Source organism: Dermacentor variabilis, chromosome 9 (assembly GCF_050947875.1).
Source record: "Dermacentor variabilis isolate Ectoservices chromosome 9, ASM5094787v1, whole genome shotgun sequence".
Lineage (NCBI taxonomy): Eukaryota > Metazoa > Arthropoda > Arachnida > Ixodida > Ixodidae > Dermacentor > Dermacentor variabilis.
Genome location: NC_134576.1, coordinates 75889120 through 75913454, shown reverse-complemented (window position 1 = coordinate 75913454; position 24335 = coordinate 75889120). Strand labels below are relative to the sequence as shown.

Sequence of the window (24335 nt, the reverse complement as noted above, 5' to 3'; positions counted from 1 at the left end):
CGCATGGGTATCAACGGAGAAAGTTCCAAAGAAGCCCAAGTTGGGATTTCCTCACGCTTTATAATTTGCGAAGAAATAACTGCGCGAATCTGTCCCTGCACTACCTGCTGACAGCACGTGACACAAGCTGGTGCTGCGCCGAATCTGTGTTTCCGCGATTCTGCGCGGCTTCTTTTCTTTTTTTTTTTTCCCAGTCACCCGTGGTGAAACGCCGGAGAAAGACAGCGCAAACCTGTCGCCACGTGAAGGATTCTCTGTGTTTAGGCAGTGCGACCAGACGTGAACATTGTCGATGGGCGTCGTACGACTTCGCTGTAGCATGGCGACGTTTTTCTGCGGTCGGCAGCTCGCTTTGCGTGTTGGATTTCTGTGCGTCTTCTTTCTTGTGGCCTACGGACAAGGTATATTCGTCTTTAAACTTTTCTTTCAAAAGTGTTTTGCCTACTGATTCCTGTTTAGTAGTCTGGGTGACAACTTTTTACTTGTCATAAGCGGATTTGGACTTGTAGCTTTCGCCTACAGCACCGAGACACGGGTGTCTTATAAATAGCACGCTGCGGCATCCATCACAGCGAGGCCGCGACTAGCAGCGCTCAGAAACGTACGTACGTACATAAGCGTGTTGTTCTTGGCGCTCTTTGCAAACTAAATGATGCACCGAGTTTAAATTTGGAGGGAGTGTGGGGAACGTTAAGGGTGATGTGCGGCACAAATATTCAAGTGTGTGGGTTATTAGGAGCGCTAAACAAAGATCACTACACTCTGACTCTTTAGTTGCGTTATATGAAACGCATAGGAAGTTTCCCTTCTGCTGCTTCCTGGGAGAAGACAATGTGCTGACGTATACTTGAAAAAAAAAAAAAAAAGGGGTGGGTGGGACGTGTTTATGGGTAACGTTATGCGTCATATGTTCTGCAAACTGTACAATACTTGTTTTTTCCCCTTTTAGAGGCTTTATAAGACTCGCGTAAGTTTAATGCCCGGTATCACGAAGAACTGTAGACATGTTACCGTGCATGATGGAGGTTAATCGGGAGGCTCGGAAAAGGGCGCGGGGGAGAGTAAACGCAACGTTCGAGAACGTTACGTACGCGCGCAATGCTTCCAGCTGACCGGGTGTCCTTTTCGAACCGACTTCACATTTCAGCGGTAGGGCTGTGTTGGCGCGATGCGCAGCTAAAGTTTCCATTTAATGGGCTAATTACGGACTTTGCGCACGTTTATTGAATACGCGTTTTCTGCTTACTTTCGGGCGTTACAGGATCCTCGAGGTGTCCAAAGACTCGAGCATCTGCCAAACAGTTCGCAAACATATATGCGCCATAAAAGCTGTCGCTTAGTTCGTACAAGACGGATTTCATGAAGACAATTTGTAAATACGCACTCAATGAAATGTCCGGCTTCTTTAAAGGGAAAATGAAGAGTCTGTCGAATTCAATAAGACGCTCATATACGAATGCGGGAACCTTATAAACCTTGCAGGTAATATTTTGGGGGTATTTTTCACTTAGGAGCGACGTAATCGTCGGTTGAAATTGCGCTCATGCTCCGCCCCCCGTCGAGCGCCGCGCGCTGCTGCTGACGCTGACAATGCGAGCGGAGACCAGAAACTGCGGCGTAGTGACGTCAACACATGTGTTCCGTTTCTTCGCAGTCTCCGCGACCGTGCCTGACTGTGCATGTTTCTGCGTGTGTGCCGTCATAATCTGCCTCGCTCGACCCTGCATTCTTTTGTTTGTGTCTATGTAGAGTGGTCGTTGACGTGCGCGCCATCAATTGAAATGGTGGGCCGACAATGCCGGCGTTCTGTGCAGCCTACGGTTGCACGAACACCAGCGGCCGCGACGATGTGGGAGGCTGCTGTGAAGCGAAAGAATTTCAAGCACTCAAGAACAACAGTGCTGTGCTCTAACCACTTCTGTGACGACGGTTACTACCAGAGTGTTTCAATAATGTGCACTTTGGGTTCTCCTTCGTGTTAGCACGCTGAACGGAAAGTGCATGTTTATCTCCTACCCTTGACGCAGGTTTCGTCGCCAAGCGCCGCGAATTTTTTATTCGCACGTGTGTTGTGAAGCAGCCTGCATGCAGCTACCATAACGCAGTGCAAGCGTAAAGTTTGCATGTGTTGGAAAGCCTGCTCACGCCAGGACGCCGCGCTCCCCCTTCTCTCGCGCACATAGAGAAACCGACCATCACACGTAGCCGACGGAATTCGCCGGTTACGAGTAGCGTGCGGATGGCGCGCTGATGAAGGTTCTACACTACGCGTGCTACAACAGCCGGTAAACTTTTCCTGCGTTTAAGCCGTCTGTGTAGATTGCCGACAGCTTTGGAGCAGCGCACAAATGCCGAAGATCGCATCACCGCTTACGTTCTACGAGGAGGCATGAAGGAACGTAACACTGCAGCAGTTGTTTGCCCGGAAACGAACTCCCTGGATCGTTCAGTGCAGCTTAGCAGAAAACATACTCACCAAATAACATTTACAACACGAGGAGATGCTAACACTTCGCCTTCGTTCGCGTCGAAAGCGCTGCTTGCACGAGCATTTCTTGCTTCTTGGAGGGGCCAGCTCTTCGCAATCGGCTCGTACATGTAGGGGGTAAAGTATAAACCCCATACAAGCGATCTTGCATGCGACAGCAACAAGCGAGGCGATGGAGATGGCTGTGGCATTCACTCGTCGCCTGCAAGCCGAACTCCAAGCGAGCGACGGCTTTGAGCGACGACTTCCCGGTAATGAGGGCAGCAATATATACGCGCCGAAACTAGAGTGACGTGTGCTTTATTAACTTAAGTTGATGTATTTTACTGTAAAAAGGAGCACAAAATATTTCTGAAGGTCTTGCACTAGGTTCTTATTCTTGCACGCGTAAAATTTAATAGTTTGCTCGTTCCGTGCGACAATCATTAGTATTTGAGTTATGTACATCCAGTTCCGGCTTCGCGCTATTGGCTAGTCGCTCATAGCACTTCCGGGCGACGAGCGACGAATTCTAGATTTCTAGAAACGAGCGGTCGAGCGACAACACCGAGCGATCTGTTCAAGCGACGACCTGTTTTGTCGCTCGAAGCCGTCGCCGTCGCGCGCAAAATCGCTCTCATGGGGTTTGGACTTAACGCCAAACTCCTCAGAGAAACGCAAGCTCTCGAAATTTTCCATTACCGTCTCAGCAAAACAGCACCCAACTCCATTAAAACTTCTTTCTGGGCGAGTTGGTGCATACTTGACATAAAAATCAGTACCTCAAAATCAGTACCTCAATATCAAATACCTTGTAACACTCCCTTCCCCCTTCACTTCTGCCTTTCCCCTTAATAAGGTATCCGTCTTCCGTAAATAAAATTTAGTTGACAGTCAGCGCTTGTGTCCCGTCCTTGATACTTGTGGTTGCATGTGTTTGCGCTGTATGAATTTTCATGTCAAGCACCCAACTACCTTGCACCGGGCTTCCTGTGTAGCGGCAGCGGTTGGTCCAAACACCATTGTTGACGTCACGAGGCGCCCGACCAATCGCAGGCGGAAACGAGGCGTGCGAGCTGCCCTGAGTCCGCTGCTGCACTTTTCGTGGAAATAGTCTGTTTTCGTTTGTTTTGCTCAATTTCGATGCGATATTCGAATTCGGAGGGTTATTATGACATACAGCTCCTCACTAATTTTTTCTGGAAAACCTTGCAGCTTCCCTTTAATTACGGTCATTTTCGAGCAAGTTAATTGTGCCGTTTATTTCAGTACTGTGACAATTTTCCAATTACTGTCTCGAATTCAGCTTGTCGCCTTGCTGTAAAGGTCTCACGTGTGAATACATTTTCATACGCGTATAAATCTGTGTTCACGTGACGACGTAGTACCGGTCATGACTAAAACGAGGGCGCGCTGATGAGTTAGATATATGCAGTGCCCGAATAAGAAATTCGCAACGCAGTGCGTCCTCAAACTATAGTTTACAAGTAACCTACGCGGCGCGGCTGATCGCCTGTGGTCATGATCAGGTTTTATATTTTGTTGACAAAAATTGCGCAACAGCAACTTGCTGCGGGTGGCTGCGTTTACGTGTGTTTATACGCATGTATTTTCGTGTATAATCGATGTAATTGAGCACATCTGCATGCGTTTGTTTACGCATGTAAGCACGCAAGATAGAGAGGGAAAAAAAGCAAGTACGTCAGCATAAATGCTTTAACAAGAAGGCAAGAAGGTTTGGTTTCGTTGTTTTCGATGGGGGCGAAATGCGAAAACACTCGTGTACTCAGATTTAGGTGCACGTCAAAGAACCCCAGGTGGTCGAAATTTCCGGAGTCCTCCATTACGGCGTGCCTCATAATCAGAAAGTAGTTTTTGCCCGTAAAACCCCATAATTCTTTTTTTTTGGTTTCGTTGTGCTTGCAGGGTGTGATTAACAACACCACGCACGCCAGCCAATTCTGTTGCCGTAGACGTCTCCACCTGGGACTTTTTAAACGTGATTGCGACTAATACAAGGAGGGAAAGAAAACGGCACCTGTAGGTGTAGAGGCGCGGACCGATCCATCGTGTAAATGTGTGTGGGCGCGCGCGCTCGTGTGTGTGTATTTGTTTGTGTAAATCTATATGTAAAAGTCTTGACTTTCATTGTACAGGTACTTACATTTCTCGCCACGCTTTGTGGTAAAGGTGAACAAGCTTACGCGTGTCAATATTTTTTATTAAACGACTCTGGATGATGCTGCGGCCTGCTGCTACCCTTATGCAGAAATCTTCAGCTGCGTTAACCTTGTGACGTCCCTGATGAAGAGGAAAGGACGTGAATGGGCAGCACCGCTGTGAAGGACGCTTACGTGGATCCATCGATTCGCAGAATGATTTCGAGGAACGAAGCTGAAGGGTGTCAATAAGTAGCTGAATATATATATATATATATATATATATATATATATATATAAACTCCGAATATTTTCAGGCACTTGCTGAAATGCGCACAACGCATCTCCAATAGCATTTGCGATCCGATTTTCCAAGAACGAAGTTAGAGTGCTGTTAGCACTCCTAAAAAGAAGTAACGCTACGATTTATGTACGGAGTGCACAACACCCTACGACGTGTTTATGTACTGACGGTTCTGTTAAATCGACTATAGTTCGGCAGGCGCAGTTGTCATTCCAGCGAAGAATGTCGAAATCGAGCTGAATACATCCGGTACGCATGATAAGGTCTATGGAAGTGGAACTTTCTTCGTTTCGAGTGGCACTCGGAATTTATTCTGCAAGAGCCACTTCGTCGCTGGAAATTTTTTTTTTTTTTTTTTGCGACTCGGCAGGCAGCCCTCAAAGATTCTCAAAGTGGAATGTGCAGCGGATCCATTGAACGACTTGAGATAAGTCATTTACACGATCATCGAGCAACAGAATAGGGACACGGTATACTTCAGTGCCATTGGAAACACTCGCACTAACGAATCTGCCCATTCTGCGCACGACAGATGCAGGTGCGTTTCAATTCCACTCGCAACAACAGACGCGGCAGCTGCACTTCGTTCCATGGCACGTGATCGCACATTGGCCTCGTGGAACTCAATGAGTTTAGCGAAGCAGTCGCCTACGTCCACTGACTCCAGCCTCGAAGATCCGCATACAGCGTGGGCTTCCAAACTGCGGAGAAGCTCTGTTGTTCCGGCTGTGACTCAGCGTGACGTTTACCAAGTCGTACCCGTTCACGTTTTCTATGTGCCGACAGCCATATATATCCGTGATGTGAGTGGCTGTGAAGGAACAAGCTCGCATCTTCGACGCATCTGGCCACGTTTCAGTATGCGGAGAGGCAGGTCCTGTGCACCGCATTAGAGAGGCACGGGAGATCCGGCCACCGTTAGAGCAAGACATGCTCGGACAGTCGTCGCAATAACGGACGTGTGCGCTAAAGGCCGCCGTCTTCTGGCCTGCGTGATAGGCTGCGATAGTGACGTATGCCGCTTCAATTTATCGCGCCGATTTCTGTTTCGATACTCGCCTTCCTATCTCTTTAAGTCCCCTTTCCCTTTTCGCCCGTGCATTGAAGGAAACCCTACTTTTTCAGGTTAATCTCCCTGCCTTTCTTTAGAGATAGAGAGAGCGAAGGAAGGGAGATTAACCTGAAAAAGTACGGTTTCCTTCACACACACATTATATATATATATATATATATATATATATATATATATATATATATATATATATATATATATATATATATATATATTGTAACAGATACAAAAGGCACGGACAAGAGAAAAGAAGGGAAGACGAAGAGGACGAAGCGTTGGAGAGGCCGAGCTGCGCTACTATCACGCGACGATCATCATCCATCGCCTGTAAATAAAATCATTTCTTCGCAACTCTTCGTAACAGTTGTGGTGGAAGGTGCGGGGTAATCGACACCCGAAGACGGAGGCTGAACCAGAAATTCTTCGACGGAGCCGTCGCATTGCTGGACTCCCACCGTATCTACCGGAGCTGAATATGTCCCACGACGCAGACGAACAACGGCCCATTCCAACAGCTGCGCCGACAAGTTCCGTTCTGCAACTGAGAGATGCGCGTCCCTTCGCCGGAAGATCGGACGAAGACGTCGAGGAATGGCTCGTCCATTATCACCGGGTGAGTGCCGCCAACAAGTGGAACAGCGCTTCTCAGCTTTCGAACGTCGTGTTCTTCCTAACGGATACTGCGTTGCTGTGGTTCGACAATAACGAGGAAACGTTCACAACATGGGGAAGATTTGTTTCCGAAATCAAAGAGAGATTCGGCGACTCCGCGACGAAAAAGAAAAGGGCGGAACAGACGCTACTGCAACGTGCGCAAGTGCCAGGCGAAACCTGCACGACCTATATTGAGGCGGTAATAAAACTGTGTAGGATGGTGGACTCTGGAATGTCTGAGGAAGATAAAGTCGGGCACATCCTGAAAGGAATTGCCGAAGACGTCTATAATTTCCTCATCGCAAAGGACAACCTGGCTTCCGTCACTGACATCATTCGGCATTGTCGTACTTTCGAGCAGCTGAAAACGAGGCGCATCACGCCGAAGTTTGGCAGGCTAGCCAATGTGACAACAGTTGCAAGCGTGGACAGCAACCAGCCCCTCGATCTTGCATCAACGATCAGACAAATAGTTCGGGAAGAGCTCAGCCTGCACGCACAAGCGACACATTCAGGCACTCACAGCTTCCGCTTATCACCAGATTTCCAGTCAAACGTGGCATCCATCGCCCCGTATCCTGCGGCGAGGGGCACCGAGGATTATGAACTCGCGCCCCGACAGCAGCCACGTCTCTACGACAGAGGCGCTACTTATGACGCTCGGCCACAACGAGAGCAGCCGCGGTTTTACCCCCGAGGTCCTGTGACTTCTGTCAGGCCGCGACAAGAAGGGCACCGACCCTACTACCACGACGTGACTTATGAACGATATGACGGATTTCAGCGAGGCGCAGAGACACGTTATCCACATGACAACGAACTTTCTCGCCGCCCGCAGCAGCCTAGCATCCGTTTCGAGGAAGATGCTGTGCACCACGACCCTCCCGTGTGCTACAACTGCGGTGCCACAGGCCATATAGCACGGTATTGTCGCCAAGGCCGTCAATCACGAAGGACACCAACAATGCTATCGCCACCCAGAACCCGTACTTCATATGACTTGCGGACGACCGATTCCCTTCCAATGGACCACTTCCCACACGAGACCAGACGCAGCGATTCGCCAACTTCTGAGCGGAGTTTGACGCCACCAAATAATCGTCCCCGTCGCTCTCCGTCCCCTCGGCGCCGTTCTTCGTCACCGCCGCCGGGAAACTAGCATCCGCGGCCAATGGAGGTGAGGTCGCCGGACGGTCTTTGCCAGAAATTCCTCTGCCTGTTGTGATGCTCAAAAACAAAGTGAATGTCTCGATTGACGGAATATCGACCATGGCGTTAGTTGATACTGGGGCGACTGTGTCTGTGATGAGCCTCGCTTTCAAGAACCGTCTAGGCCACAAAGTTATGTTTTCTTGGAACGACGGTATTACTTTTCGTGGAGTGGGCGGCGAGTGGCTTCATCCCCTTGGTGTTTGTGCTGTGAGTGTTTTGTTGGCTGGGAAAGTTTTTGTGTCGGAATTCGTTGTTCTTGCTCGTTGTTCGCACGATGTTATTCTTGGTATTGATTTTCTTGAACAGTGCGGCGCTTCCGTGGACTGTGGTTGTGGCGAAATATCATTTAACAAGTTAATTATATCAACAGATTCCGAACAAAGCTCGCGTGGCGAACACAGGGACACAGACACACTCAGTGTTCTTGATGAAGTGATTGCACCATCGTGGTGCCTGACGCCCGTTCGTGTTTCTGCAACTACTGTTGACGCTGATTGTGTTGATATTGTAGTTAGGCCTCTCCGCATAAACTGTGCTAAAAAAGATATACTTGTGCCCTGCTCTGTCGTATGCATGACGAAAGGAGTCGCCACATTGTGGGCGCTGAACTGTTCCGCCACGCCGGTTGTCCTTCCTCGCGGTATGAAAATCGCTCTCTTCGATGAAGCCGCATGTAACTCAATGGCGGCCCTAACTACGGACGTCTCTACAGCTTGCTCTCCTTGCGATAATAGCCATTTTGAAGAGCTAATGCTTCGCATGATCAGCAAGGCTCTCGGTACGTCGGAACGGCAAGCACTGGTACATGTCCTTGCCAGGCATGAGGCTGCATTCGACTTCACGCATGGAGATGCACCCCTTCATTTGCCGTCGTCCCGCGCTCGTCACAGAATAGATACCGGCTCCGCACACCCCATCCGCCAGAAGCCCTACCGAGTGTCATCCTCCGAGCGAAAGGCTATTGCACAACAAGTCAAGGAGATGATGGACAAAGGTGTCGTTCAAGAGTCGTCTAGTCCTTGGGCAGCCCCAGTAATCCTGGTCAGAAAAAAAGATGGCTCCTGGAGATTCTGCGTGGATTACAGACATCTAAACGCAGTGACGAAGAAGGATGTCTATCCACTACCGCGAATAGATGACGTCATTGATTGCTTACACGCTGCTTCTTACTTCTCAACACTTGATTTGCGATCGGGGTATTGGCAAATACCTATGGACCCTGCCGACAAGGAAAAGACCGCTTTCGTGACTCCAGATGGCCTATTCGAATTTAATGTTATGCCTTTTGGCCTTTGCAATGCTCCTGCCACCTTCGAAAGATTCATGGACACAGTACTACGTGGTCTGAAGTGGGAGATATGCATGTGTTACCTCGATGATGTTGTAATCTTTGGCCGCACGTTTGAAGAACATAATCAACGCCTCAGCCTTGTTCTCGACTGCATCGAGAAAGCTGGGCTGGTTCTAAACTCAAAGAAATGCCGCTTTGGCGAACGTCAAACACTGGTCCTGGGACACTTAGTTGACAAGGATGGCGTCAGACCCGATCCTCGTAAGATTGAAGCGGTGAGCTCCTTCAAGCCCTCACAATCAGCACGAGAACTTCGCTCATTCATTGGCCTATGTTCATATTTTCGTCGTTTTGTTCCCAGGTTTGCCGACATCGTTTACCCGTTGACAAGTATTTTGCGACAAAATGCATCCTTCAATTGGACACCAGAGTGTGACGCATCATTTTCTCAACTGAAATTTATACTAACGTCAGCACCGCTCTTGCGTCACTTCGATCCGTCTTGCCCAACTGAAGTTCACACTGATGCTAGTGGAATTGGGATAGGAGCGGTGCTTGTACAACGTCACAGTGGCGCAGAACATGTAGTCGCATATGCCAGCCGTTGCCTGAGCAAATCTGAACGGAATTATACGGTTACGGAACAGGAATGCCTGGCAGCTGTTTTCGCCATACAGAAGTTTCGGTGTTATCTTTACGGTAGACCATTCAAGATTATCACCGACCATCATTCTTTATGCTGGCTGGTCGGTTTGCGTGATCCCTCTGGTCGCCTCGCACGTTGGGCACTGCGCCTCCAGGAATACGACTTTGTGGTGTCGTACAAGAGTGGCCGTCGTCACGCTGACGCAGACTGCCTCTCTCGGATTCCTCTTGCGGCTACCGACTGCGATGCTGAGAATTTTGACGACTGTCTCGCTGCTGTTACTTCTACGTTCCCTGACGCGGCAGACTTTCAGCGAGAACAACGGAGTGATGTTACCCTCGATCCGCTTTTTGTTGCCGCCCGTACTTCTCAAGGCAGTGGTCGCTTTACCGTCCGTGATAAATTACTCTACAAAACTAATTATTCCGGGCATGGAGCGCGTTTTCTGCTTGTTGTCCCGGAGAGCCTTCGCTCCGACGTTCTACGCGCCATGCATGATGATGTGACATCCGGCCATTTCGGTTTCGTACGAACACTACACCGCATGCAGGAGCGCTTTTACTGGCCCAAGATGTACGAAACAACCAAGCGCTATGTCGCTAGTTGTGAAACGTGCCAACGTCACAAGCGACCGACCACCGCAGCCCCGGGTCCCCTTCGGCCATTGACACCACCCAACACGCCATTCGAGCAAGTAGGCATTGACCTTTTGGGTCCATTCCCGTTATCTAGCAACAAGAACCGTTGGATAATTGTCTGCGTAGACCATCTTACACGGTATGCAGAAACTGCAGCCATACCGTCTTCCACCGCCGCTTGCGTGGCGGCCTTCCTGTTGCGTTCCGTGGTCCTTCGTCATGGCCCACCACGTGTCATCATCAGCGACCGTGGTCGCCAGTTCACTGCTGATGCCATTGAAGAGCTACTTCGTTTGTGCACTTCCCAGTTCCGTCATTCCACGCCGTACCATCCACAGACCAATGGCCTCGTTGAAAGGACGAACAGAACGCTGACCAACATGCTTGCCATGTACGTCTCCTCCAATCATAAGAACTGGGACGACGTGCTGCCCTTCATCACTTACGCATACAACACGGCGAAACACGAAACCACGAACTATAGCCCATTTTATCTCCTCTATGCCAGGTTACCGCGAAGCCCTCTGGACACTTTCTTACCGTTCGTTCTGCACAGTGACGATTCTGTATCGAAGACTTTGTGTCTCGCCGAAGAAGCGCGTCGAATAGCTCGTCTTCGTACTCTGGCCTCGCAAAGTCGTTCGAAAGAGCGATACGACAACCGTCACGTACAAGTATCGTTGGAAAAAGGTGACTTGGTCCTTCTTTGGACACCGCAACGCAAGCGTGGATTGTGCCAAAAGTTATTGTCAAAATATTCAGGCCCATTTGTAGTTGTGGACCGCCTGAGCGAACTCACTTACGTCATAGCTCGCCTACTGTGCAATGGTCGGCGATCAAGCAGAACTCAGCTGACTCACATTGCTCGCCTGAAGCCTTTCTACCCTGCTTGCGCATCCTGACTCGCCCCACGGGCTTCGTCTGCTTGCGGGGAAATGTAACAGATACAAAAGGCACGGACAAGAGAAAAGAAGGGAAGACGAAGAGGACGAAGCGTTGGAGAGGCCGAGCTGCGCTACTATCACGCGACGATCATCATCCATCGCCTGTAAATAAAATCATTTCTTCGCAACTCTTCGTAACAATATATATATATATATATATAGGTAGCTTTGTTACTCCAAGGCAGCTATTCATACTTAGCAGTCTTCCTTACGACTAAGGAATGATGGCCGATTGGTATCTGTCATAAGAGCTCTCCGTCAAACCCTTCCTAGTGGACATGAGATCGTCCAATGGCTGCGGTGCCATTGCGGCACCGTCGGTAACGACCTTGCGGATGATGTTGCCCGGTCAGCTCACAAAGGGACCCAGAAAGTTTCGTACCATTGTGAAGAACAGGCGCTGGGATGCATCTTCTTTTGCTTGCTCACGCCAAGACGCAAACTTCTTGCGCCATCCAGAGTCTATCTAACTCGTCTCCACATACTCGACCTTTCTTTGATGCAACAAATACTATCTCATGTTTCTCGCTGTGACGCAGTTTACTCTGCCCTCGCTGACTTTTACGAAAGCCTACTTATTTTTTTTTATGGGACAGGTAAACGCACGCACGTGTCACTCGTGCAACTGTAAAGAGACAATCAAGCTTGCATTGCGTTTTTGCCATCGCAGTGACGTAGAACACGGCTTTCGGACCTTGTTCAAGGGGCTAAATGGTATATGCCATTTTCCAAGGCAGAGAATCTTGAGCCATGTCGCCACGCGTCGCAGGCATGCAAGGGGAACTGGGCATTACTACAGTTCATGGGATAACCTGGCTTCAATGACTGATAGTAGGAGTCGTGGCCAGCTTCACGTATTCGCACTGCTAGTTCCTCTTTATAACTTCTTTCCCTATCTTCTCCAATTAGCCTCCTTACCCTTGCGTAGGATAGTAAACCGGACGCGTGTCTCGTTACACTACCTACCTTTGCTTGCACTCTCCCTCCTCCTTCTTCTTTGTTTGGGGCTGCTTACATATGTCCGCGCACTACCAACGATACGCTATCACCGCTTCAGTACAAAGACTGCCCAGAAACCTTAGAAACCACGCGTCAATGGGCGATTTCTTATAGTATTGAGCGCGTCACTTATTTCTTCTCTTGTTTTTCTAGAGCGCAGCTTAAGCGCCCGTTCCTGCGTTGAGCGACAGCGGGCCTCGTAACGGAGCGAACGTGTAGCGCAACGGCAGATGAAAGAAAATTGCGCGAGGAGGAAAGTAAAGTAGGAACGGAGGGGACAGCCTGCGCATGCGCAGGGTTGCTGGCTGCCATGGCAACTTCAGCCGCGTGGGCGATCTCATCTGCGCTTCCGAGGGGGGAGGCACGGTGGCGTGAGGAGGGAAGGATGTGTCCAGTAGGGTAGGGCTATGCCCGTCGGCTGCGTCAGCTGCTGTGGTCAGTCCATGGTACCAGCGTATGTGACGGGGTTCACTGCTGCTGCGAGGGGCGATTGCGAGCGGTACAAGTGACGCTTCCTTGGGTGTTGTCGTCGCTGACACTGGTATTGCGATTTTTTCATGACGAAGGGCCCGCTCTCATCATTAAAGCGTGCGAAGAAAAGTGTAGTGCCGCGCGAAACGGACTGTGCAGCAATGATGGCTACGATACGGCGCCAGAGTAGCTTGCGTCGTTTGTACGGAAACAAAGCGCTGCACGAATTGCATGGTGGCTGCTGTGAATCGGGGCCATGCGTCACCCACGCGCTGCCTCTCGCGATCTCCCGATTAGCGAGGCAGTTGCGCCACACTTTGCTCCGTTTGCAGGGTGCCGCACGAGACATTGTCCGCGCCAGCTACGCTACTCACAGCGTTCTCTTCCGAATATAAACCGTGTACCTATAGAGTGATAATACAAAATATTGACACGTGAACTGAAAACGCGTATAGTGCTGCGCTCAAATTTCGCATCAGGGAATCCTTTCCCCGTTCCCGTGTGCAGTGTAGCCAACCCAGTCTGCCTAATCTCCCCCCTTTGTTTTGTCTCTTTCACGCACAACACCTAAAAAGAAGCAGTACATAAATCGAAAGAAAAAGAAAAAGATCCGCACACGCACTGTCTAAAGTGCGCATGAAACAGACCTGTAGGATAATGTGCAAAAATCGGCGTCTGTGACGTCTTTGTGATACGCGTTTCATTTTCCAGGCCCGTCGGAGCCCACTAATTGCACTCCGGAAGCGGCGTTTATGTGCTACGACATGTACCGGTTGGAGTTGAAGGGAGCTCAGGCCCTCGCCGACGAGGGCATATACCAGAAGGAGCTTAACGACAAGTGCAGGTACGTAAGCTAGACGTGAATATGAACGCTGTGTAGTCACTGGTACGACCGGCCTACCGACTGACAGACCTTAGTCTAGATTTAGGTTGTCTGGATATGCCTAGATTTCACCAGGTGCATGATGGACGAGACCTGACAGCCATTTCGTTAAATCGAAAACTTAAAACACTCGTACAAATAACATTTGCAATTTAGTGGTGTGGTTTAACGAACCGGAATTGCACAGCGGGTTATGAGGGATGTCATAGTGGAGGGCTTCGGAATAAGTTTGGTCACGTGGGCTTCTAAGCCGGCGCACAAAGCACTGTACACGAATGTATTTGCACCCGTCGTAACGCGACCGCCGTAGCCACAAATCGAGTTCGCTCGCAGATAACGCAGCGAAAAAATTCAGGAGCCAAATAAATAAATAAATAAATAAATAAATAAATAAATAATGTAGCTGAATTAACAGGCTAAAAGACCGCGAACACTCGCTGTCAAAGTGCTGGCGTGAACAAGTGCGGCAGCAGTAGCGAGCGAAGTGACCGTCTTGCTGTCTATAGCTTCAACGCAAACAGCGGCGAGAAAACAGCACGCGCAAAGGTATAAGCCGTTTGCAGATCGCTTTCAAGATAATAGAAGCCTAATGAAGCAAGCCCGCGCTAATAAAAGCCGACCCCCCCCCTCCCTCCCGCGCTGCGTCCCCACTTTCCTCGGTCTTACGCGGGAGATTGAGCCGCGATCGTGACTTCCCTTTGCGCCCGGTCGCGAAATACGCAGTTGCTGCCGGAGCGCAACGCCGTCTCCCTCTTTCCCTCCTCATCAAGGCCTTTCCCGCGACGGAAGACGGTGCGTTTGTTCTCCGCCTTCCTTCCTCGCGCGCGCTCAATCGAGCCGTGAGCGTCGGCGCCCCTCGCGTGCTTTCACTCGCACAGTCAGCAGACGGTGCGTGGCGGCGGTGTTGTCGCCCTTGGACTTTATACGGAATATCACAGCGAAGCCGACGGCGACGGTAAAAATCCACCTGGAGTGTCTATATAAATGCTATCGCAATTACGGGGAAGCAAAAGGCGAGAAGGTGGGCGTAAAAGGGAGTTAATCATACAATAGGACAATCTACATATATAGAAAACACAGGAAATAAACTGAAATATGTCAATGCAGGCAGAATACTTATTACGTGTCTTTTCTTTCTTTTTTTTTTGGAGTCGAGCCATAGGACAGTCTCTAATGTAACGTGGCCGCGCAGAAAACGCAGAATTCTGCTCTGGTATACTGTTCCGGCACGGAAAATTGTACATGATCAAGATGCTTTGGGCGATGTATTGAACAGAAAATCTGATTTAATATATCTTGATTGTAGAGGCGTGAGTTGAGGTATATTTGAACAGCGCAACGAGATGTCCGGCCTTAAAGTGAATATTAAATGTTTTTCGCAATTGATATTTGTTAATCGGCTAATTACTTGGAATATAAGAATACTCTAAGGCGCGCCACATGACGCCGAAGCAAATGCCGTTGGTTTCATTGAGCTGCGATTAACCACTTCTTTAAATCTTTGGTTAAAGTTACGTGAAACACCCTGTATATAACACACATAGTCTACTCGGTTCCGCCTGGTAAACTTCGCCACCTATACACGTCTGCAGTAATCTTTCAAGACTTGATCGCGGAACAGATTCGGGTCACTTGGTCTGTCGTACTCGGAACCTCAATAGAGCAACTGAGGTTCCCAGTGATACCAAGACTGCTTGTATTTATTTGGTCGTAAAAGGCTTTCCCGAGTAAAAACGAGAGGGATCGCGAAGCGTTCGCTTCTCGCCTCTGGTGCCCTCCATCCAGCGTTATGGCAGCGAGTGCTCGTGACACCATACTGGTCACATCATGAGAGGCCAACAAACACTGACACCAGGGACAACATAGGGGAAATTACTTGTGCTTAATAAATGAAATAAAGAAACGATAAATTAATGGAAATTAAAGTGGATGAAAAAGCAACTTGCCGCAGGTGGGAACCGAACCCACAACCTTCGCATTTCGCGTGCGATGCTCTACCAATTGAGCTATCGCGGCGCCGTTTTCCCATCTACTTTCCCATCTACAGTCTTAAATAGCTTTAAGTCGCCAGCATATGGAAGGAATGAAGAGTGTCGGATTGCTGAAGAAATATCATTCATGAACAGCAGGACGATAAGAGGGCCAAGAACGGATCGTTAAAGAATTCCGCTAGTGATCTCTTAGGCCACAGAACTCTGTCCATTAATGCCAGCGAAGCACGATCTATTGATTAGGTAATTAGGTAGGGAAGCGATCGAAGAAGGTATGTCCATTTCCTTAAGCTTTGTAATGAGGAGCTCATGGCAAAGTACACCATATAATAATAATAATAATAATAATAATAATAATAATAATAATAATAAATAATATAAACATTTCATTCCCTCTGGTCGCAGGCGCATCAAGGAGAAGTTGCCGTGCCACAAAGAGATCGCCCTGTGTCCCGAGATGTCAAGGTCGAATATGACGCTCCAGGAGAGTGGTTACCAGGCTGTGAGGGACATCGTCTGCGATACGCAGGCACTAAAAGGTGCGACATGGCTTTGACGCTTCGGCACGACTGTAGGGGCTCGCTTGTCTCAGCGCTGTGCTTGTCGCGTGCAGTAGGGGGCAAGAAATCGTGGACCACGCGTGACGAGAAATCCGCGCGCTAAATTTCGTCGAATTCCGCGCGTACGACCGGCAACTGGGTGATGCACCGCGACTCTCAAGCCGCGGTAGCTTCATAGGTGGTGTCCATAACATGGTGGCTATGCCGCACGTAATTTAGGACTCTGGAATTGGTTCCGGCGTGTCCAAACAGCAAAAGCATCGGGGCGTTACCATCACCTCGGCAGCTCTTCACCACGATCTCATATCTAGTGACCAAAAGCTTGGGCCACTAGTTCGAGGCAGAAGGCGTGACGACAACGTCATGACGAGAGTAAGATATCCCCAAGATGCAATGCCGACAATGGAACTACCACAACGGCATCAGGACCAGGAGCACATAACTAGTGGCCCAAGCAGGTAGACGGACCATTGGGTCGGCGTAAGAGGATAGATAGATAGATAGATAGATAGATAGATAGATAGATAGATAGATAGATAGATAGATAGATAGATAGATAGATAGATAGATAGATAGATAGATAGATAGATAGATAGATAGATAGATAGATAGATAGATAGATAGATAGATAGATAGATAGATAGATAGATAGATAGATAGATAGATAGATAGATAGATAGATAGATAGATAGATAGATAGATAGATAGATAGATAGATAGATAGATAGATAGATAGATAGATAGATAGATAGATAGATAGATAGATAGATAGATAGATAGATAGATAGATAGATAGATAGATAGATAGATAGATAGATAGATAGATAGATAGATAGATAGATAGATAGATAGATAGATAGATAGATAGATAGATAGATAGATAGATAGATAGATATGCTCAGAACGGCTGAAGTAGACAGAGAATGCAATTCGCATTAAAACCTATAGGCTGCGGGCTTCGCAATATGTCAAGGGCGTAGTAGATTTAGGGCCACAGGTTGTCGCTATCAGTGATACTTTGTGTTAGATGTAGCGCTGCGTCATCATTTGAAATGCCACCAGATGGCGTGGAAATCCAGACTGAAATGAGCCCTGAAAAGTGAAGGAAACAAGCTGCCTTGGGATGTTGAACGTGTATCTATGTGTTGAGGGAAGGGGATATATAGAGTATTTTAACCCGCTAAACTGCAAAAATGGACTCTTAATTTGTCCCCAGCGTACCCTTGTCACCTGTTTAAGCAGTAGTTCAGGTTTTAAAGAAACCGATCGGCAATTAGAACTGACCTTAAAAGGTGTGTCGCGGCGACATTGTTGGGACCGAGGAGGCTAGACGAACAAGAGGAACGGCAGTCTAGGACTAACGGAAGCTCTCGCGACCGACCACGTTGCTGCCGCCGCGGCATGCGCGTAGAGTGCACGAACACTTTGCAGTAGCAGGATTCGGGGGTAAACGTTCAATCCTCTGCGCCCCTTCCTTGACACGGCGGCTACCTTGCGCAGATTCCTACGTTGCCAGCACCTGTGAGGATGGGCAGAAGCTGATCGACTGCCTGGTGGAATGGAGCTTCCAGCATCACGACGACGATCCTCCCCGCGACGAAAATGTTCGCCTGTGCAGGTGAGTGCGGCACGGAGGTAGGGGGATGCAACAGTTTATAGGCCGCTATAGCCCTGACCGAAACAGCGCTGGCGGAATCAGGATGCGTCACCTGAACGAAGAAATAAACGAATTCGCTGATTTATAACAATGAAAGAATGAGCGACTAAGAAAAAAAAAAAGAAATTGAACGGTTCTTCGTTCGTGCTGTCAACCGCATTGGTGTCGTCCGGTCACGCGGCGTTCGGCGTGTGCCCGTCTGAGACATGCGGCCTTAGCGCCGTATGTCTTGGCAGTCCGCCCATATAGCGGAAAACACGTAGAAAGAAAATAGGGAAATACAAGACCACGTGCATGGGTAAGCTATGTAAAAGCGCTTGCAACTGTTCATACAAACTGGCCACCCAGATGACGTTCCGAAAAGAAAACTTAGAAGGAAACGTGCACAATGTAAGGAGCTATATAGAAGCTGAGTCTACCCTTTTGTATTTGTGTGACGTGTAGTGTTTCTTTGCTGTGTGCACCTTCAGACGCTTCTATGTTGACTGAATCAGGAACATGCGACACCCTTTGGCGCGTACGTGTAGTGCATGCTTGGCATTGTAGACGGGAAGCGCAGGGAAACCATTAACAGCCTCTGAGAGCACTGCGCTTCTGTTGCACTTGCGCCATCGCAAGCGAGCCATTCTGATGGCACATTCACGTGAAGAATCGAATCATGAAGGCGCAAGTGCCCGCAGCGTTCAACGAGCCGTTGTTGTTCTGTTGTTTTACTCCCCTTCACTGTAAGATAATTTACACCTTTGAAGTGAAAAAGGGTGTAAATGTGTCTATAACTCACACCCTTAGGGTGTGATTTATATAACTGGCACCCTAAGGGTATGAGTTATACACATTTACACCCTTTTTCACTTTTAAGCGTGTAAATTATTTTAGTGTTCTCCGTGGCGCTGAGTCGTGCTCGCTAAAGGGATGCAGAAAATAGCGCCTCTTCCTCTTCACAATCGCACTCTCTCTCTCCCTCTCTCTCTCTGTCGCATGACACTACTGCTGTGCAAGAGAACGCTCAGAATATCGGGCGTACGGTTTTCAAGAAACCGCAAAGTACATATAGGTTTCTCGAATATGTATATGCCTGAGACTTGTCCCTCCTTTCACACGGTGCTGTGGATATATACTGTATCCATAGCGAACGTTGAAAGGGCGTTCGCGATGTTTCTATCCATAAATGGGACGGTGCGCGCCGAAATAACTCTTACGCCATGCGCGTACGTATTACAATAAGTTGTAGCGGCGAAAAACACCTCTGCCATTGGAAATGCTCGCTGTAAGTAAGTAGTTTGTCGTGGCTGTATATACTGCCGTTCTCTTTTTGCAGTCAAGGCAGTTTTTGATTTACGGAGTATCTGTCGAAGGGGCCCGATCACTAGATAATGTGCCTTGAGAACAAGGTGCGAGAAACTCCGTTATCTGCAGGGAAGAATGAACTCAGAGAACGCTGATCTCTATGTATAAAAACGTTTTTATCAAGCGGATTCGTTTTTTTATTTTTGCATTAACATCCATTATGCAGCACCTATAGCAAACGACGCGGGCACGTGGTCTCCGAGTGCACGCCGCGTTCGCCTCCCGTTCTCGGAGGTCATGTCCAAGCGCTGCTTTCTGTTTCAACGTTCCCGATTCTACGCCCTTCTCCGCCGTCCAATAATGGCTGCGTTTGCTGTTATATACATATTTTTATTCCGATAGCAATTATATGGACGCGCCAGGCGAATTTTTGTCGTCGCCGTCGCCGTGATGTTCCCAATAAAGTCCAACTGCGAGGAGAATTAGCGGCACGCGCGGAGTACATGCTGCAGCGTGCAAGGGCAAGCGCTTACGAGGGCGAGCCCAGAAGGGTGGTGGCCTCATGTGCGCCTGCTTCCCGCTCGCCCAGTGTTGGAGGTCACTGATCGAGTTCGCGCTGGGGCAGAAGGCGCGTCTCCTCTTCTAGGCCGGTCGTTGCTGGCTGCGCGGCTGAGCGCATGCTCAAATACTCAATGCGCGTCCCGCAAGCTCGTCTGCAACGGGAGGTAACCAATGGCTAATAGCGAGCCGATTTGCAGGGTGGCTTCGTGCGCGCTGTCTTCCCGCGCGCCTGTAGGTCGCGTGATTTGATTGTTGAAGATACGCCACGACTGAAGCGGTGAAGCCAGTGGTAGCGCAAAGCGTTCGCCTTGAGAAAACAGACGCGCTGCCTCCTGCGTCGGCGCTGTTTCTCATGCAAGCGTTGTGACAGCGAGCGCTCGTGTTCATCGAGTGATGTCTGTTTGTTTGTCCATGCACACGTGACACCGTGTTTGTTTCGTCAGTGAGCGAATAATTACTGCAATTTATGTGGCCAATAAAGCTACGAAAGATTAATTCGTTTAATTGTCTAAATACTTTGCTATCGCTATCAGTGCTTCGTATTCCAAGCGAAATTGCGACTCTCATTTCATTTCGGTATACGAGAAAAAAAGTACATCTTTTTTTCAAGCTTCTCGTGGCGCATACGCTCGCATTCAAGACGTAAAATTTTGCAGAGATGATAAAACTATGGCTTTTTGCGCGGTTCAACGTATTTCGTCGTAAGTTTGCCTTTAATGCATTGCGCGCTGAAACGAATTGCGTGCCGCGTTTCTGTACAGGCGCCTCCGAGGCTCGTTGGACTGCTACGATGAGACATTCGTGGCCTCGTCGTGCCCCGTCTCTCTGGAATCGGCCAAGCCAGCTTTCGTGAGGACCCAGGAGGCGCTCCTCCAGCTTGTCGGCTGCGAGGAACCGAACGCGTCGCCACGGTTGTCCTCGGCTCCTCAAGGACTGCTGCTCGCGATGGCCGCCCTGGCTTTTGTTCGCCGGAACGTGTCTTGAGATGTGCAACTTCAAAAAGGGACGCTAATGAGAAATTCTAAATCAGCTTATACACCGAGCAAGCATTCTTTCGAAAGTCTATTATCGTTAACGTCGTGGTTAGAGATTGATTAATATAAGGCAAATTAATGCCACACTGCCATTTTATCGCGTTTCGTGCCGAAACGTCGTCGTCGGTATACGTCAGTGTGACGTCACAAATCTCAACGTGTCATCTCGTATTTGGACCGTTGTGGCGCACTAACAGTTGTCTAAACTTGCCAAGTTTAGTCTCAGGCTTTTTTTTTTTTGTAGTACCATGTAGTCAGTGCTTACCGATAAAAAAAAAAGATTACTGTAGAGCCGAGCAGCAAGACACTGTCAAAAGTCATGACGTCATAGCTCTGTGGAGCGAGACCTTTAAAGTGGCTTACTCGACACCCACATTTGGTTCTTGCGTCTTTTATGGCTTCTCTCGTGGTAAGAGGCTTTTTTGTATTGTTGGAAACGTAATTTACTAGTGTACCTGAAGCTAACTTTCTCTTTGGGGCTTCTTTAGAGGGAGATTATAGAGAAAGTTAATCTTGATTGGCGAATTGCAGTTATGGAATACCAGAGTCTCATCGTGATGTGATCGAAGATGCGCTATAGACAGGACGAAACAAAACGGAAGACTGGTGTTGACGTCACATTTAAGTTGCCGCAAACCACGACGTCGTAAGATTCTTACGCCTGCTAAGGGTTAATTTGTTTGTTTATCAACAAATAAGGATAACAGCGCCTTAGGAACTAACAAAAGACTCAGCCTGTGTAACTTTTGTAAGCTGTACCTGCACGAAAACAAACGTGATGGTAAAGGAATGCAACAAAATTTCTAGGAGTGCGTGCCACACATGCGCCGCGCAGCCATGAACAAGAACTTCACTGTGAGATGCGAATGAATATTTTAAAATAGAACGAATTTGCAGTAACGACGTGTCATTGTGCACTGGTCTGCGGCGGCTAATGCGGCATCTACCTAACAGTCCCTCCTCTCACTGACGTCATCGGAGCCGCGGTTGGAACGTGCAATTAAAAAGCAGAAATTGGTCGATTTTCTTTACTAATAATACTTCTTGTGCGAATAAATGCGGGTACAGTCTGAGTAATACCTAACAACTATAAGCTTATTTATATCTTCGACGTCAAGTAATGAGAAATACTCAACTTTCGAAGTCAATTAAGGGTCTGACGGAATCCCGTCTGGTCGGGATGGTACATGACGAAAATTAGAAGGCACCGACCAAAGCTTGTTCACAAAGCTCATTGTGAACAAGTGGGAGCCGAAACGTCTTTCCATATTTCCTTTTTTTGGTCGGTGCCTTCTAATTTTCGTCACGTTAAACTTTGATCTATCACACTATAGCCCTGTGAATGGCTGCGAACTTAGGAGCTACTCTTCGATTAGGGAAGTGGAGGAATTACGTAGACTTCGCAGCGTAGGTAATTGAGGTAAACTGATTTCTTCGCCGCACTATGGAATAATTACAAGAGAGAGCTTCACGCACTAGAGAAACATTGAAGGCTTGGGCTACCGTAAGGCTAGAACGTTCTACATTTCGATTTACATGAGCTCTTTGTCCTCAGTAGAGCTTGGCCGATTCTACTGTACTTAACTACGACTGGCCGAAGCAGTGGAAATGAACGAAGAGAGCTGAGTCAGCGAATGAGCTCAGCGGAAGTGTTCACAGTGGATGGCGATTTGACTTAACGAGAGATGTGAATATGCTGCTTTTAAAGCGTTCGAAAAGCGAAAGTTCCTGATGTAATCGAATCGAGTATTTTAGAGAAATGACCTTCGAATGTCGATTATTTTCTCCTTTATAAACGAGATTAAATACAAAGTTAGCATGAGCTTCACTTGGCAAAACACCAGGCATATATGTGCACATTATTTGATACATTCGCTAATGCCGTTCGCAACACGAAGTGCGGTCAATTTAGGAGCTTGTAAGCGGGAAACAACTGTTTTCTGTTATCAGCTCTCCTGCAGGGGAACCATTTGGAACAGTCCTAATTTGCTACGCTCTCTCTCCCTCTAGACTACAAAAGTGCTGTTATCCCTTATACGCAAACCAAAACAAATAATCGACAATTCCGAAAAATGAATAGTTGAGTACGAATCGAAAAACAAGGGCTATTGGATGCGTATTCAAAATTTCGAATACTCGCACACCTCCAATAGTTCCAACAACAGAAAACGCAATGGCTCAGGTGTTTCTTCATTTTGCCGTTGGTAAACTACGTGTGCCTTCTACTGACGCATACAAAGTATTGCAGAACACTGGCTCTTACGAAATTGCATTACGCTGCAGTGTGAGATTAAGTCATGGCAGCCTCCTAACTTGCTCAAAACGATACTGTTTGCTTTACAGAGAGCTTCGCCTTATATAGAACGCTCTGCATATTATGTGTATATATGCGAAAATGTGCCTTGTTTCTTATACATCCTTCACAAGGTAATTGTTACGAATGTGCATATGTCTAAACTCAAATTTGTTACTTTGTTACCGGGCTCTTGTTGTGGTAGTTCGCCCCAGATGAGGCCCATTTACGGCCTTATGTAATATGAGGCCTACCGAAGTTCACACCAATCAATAAAAATGAGCAGGAACCAACGGTGCTTTTCACTTCCTGTCCCCTCACTTTGCTCCTCTCACTTCCCCCAGAAAATGCAGCGGCTATGCAAGAGGCCGTATAGTGATGGGTGAAGGAGCGGACATTAATTCGATCACATGAGTTTGATCGACATAGGCATGCATAAAAATATTTGATATTGCTAGTCCTTTTTTTCTTTTCCTCTGTCCCACTTGCGTGCAGTATGAAGGAAAGAAGGAAGGAACTAGGAGTGAGCATCGCGCAATACGACTGAAGCTAAACGAATTGGCCCAACACGTGATCGTAATTTCAGAGTAGGCGTTAGGCTTCGGTGCTCCTGCTGTACAGGCGGAGCTTCGGCAGGGCAGCCGAACAAGGGCACATAGACTGACAACTACCAGAAACCAGAGATTCTCGGCCAGTGTGCCGGGTCTCGGAGGTCACGTGTTGGCTCGATACTGCAAGGGAAAAAGCGAAGGCTATGGCTTCACTGAGAGTTCGCCTGCCAAGGCTGGCTGCGTGACATAATGCTCTCTTCTAATTTATTTCCCTCATCCACAGAGTGCAGTGTACGTGGCGCGTGTCTGACCCATCCCCAGTTTTCTGATCATCTTATTTGTTTTCTAAGATGCGCCAATGCCTAGTCTCTGCTAGTAAGCTAACCGCACCTCATTATCCTTATCACAAATAAGTCTCTGCGTGTGATATTTTTTGTTTGCCGCACTGTGGTTTCTCTTGTTCACTCAGCCGCAAGGAGCGCGATCTGCACGTTTTTCAGGCAGCAGGTCGGGGTGTCGCTGTCGGGGGTTGCTGCTGCCGCGAGCAACACCCGTTCTACAGAGCCGCATTGTTCGCTAAGGGACAGGTGTGCAAAGAAACTGTCCCTGCTTGTAGCCATGCCTAAAGCCTTCTTTTGCGAATAAACGGTTTACTCATTTC

At 48.3% G+C, this 24335-nt stretch overlaps 1 protein-coding gene across 1 annotated transcript; it reads left to right on the top strand.

The window, feature by feature from the left end:
* On the top strand, positions 1 to 24335 carry LOC142556987 (uncharacterized). Its single transcript, XM_075668482.1, has 5 exons — positions 1 to 401; positions 13569 to 13701; positions 16137 to 16270; positions 17792 to 17909; positions 20558 to 24335. The coding sequence occupies exons 1-5, from the start codon at positions 293 to 295 to the stop codon at positions 20778 to 20780; spliced, it is 717 nt and encodes a 238-aa protein (XP_075524597.1). The 5' UTR covers positions 1 to 292; the 3' UTR covers positions 20781 to 24335.

What these genes read in the sequence shown, in the direction of transcription:
- LOC142556987 (XM_075668482.1), top strand. Translation starts at nt 293, where the DNA reads ATGGGCGTCGTACGACTTCGCTGTAGCATGGCGACGTTTTTCTGCGGT. An exon ending in GAGCTTAACGACAAGTGCAG is followed by an intron (nt 13,702 to 16,136) that starts GTACGTAAGCTA and finishes CTCTGGTCGCAG; the next exon opens with GCGCATCAAGGAGAAGTTGC. An exon ending in GAAAATGTTCGCCTGTGCAG is followed by an intron (nt 17,910 to 20,557) that starts GTGAGTGCGGCA and finishes GTTTCTGTACAG; the next exon opens with GCGCCTCCGAGGCTCGTTGG.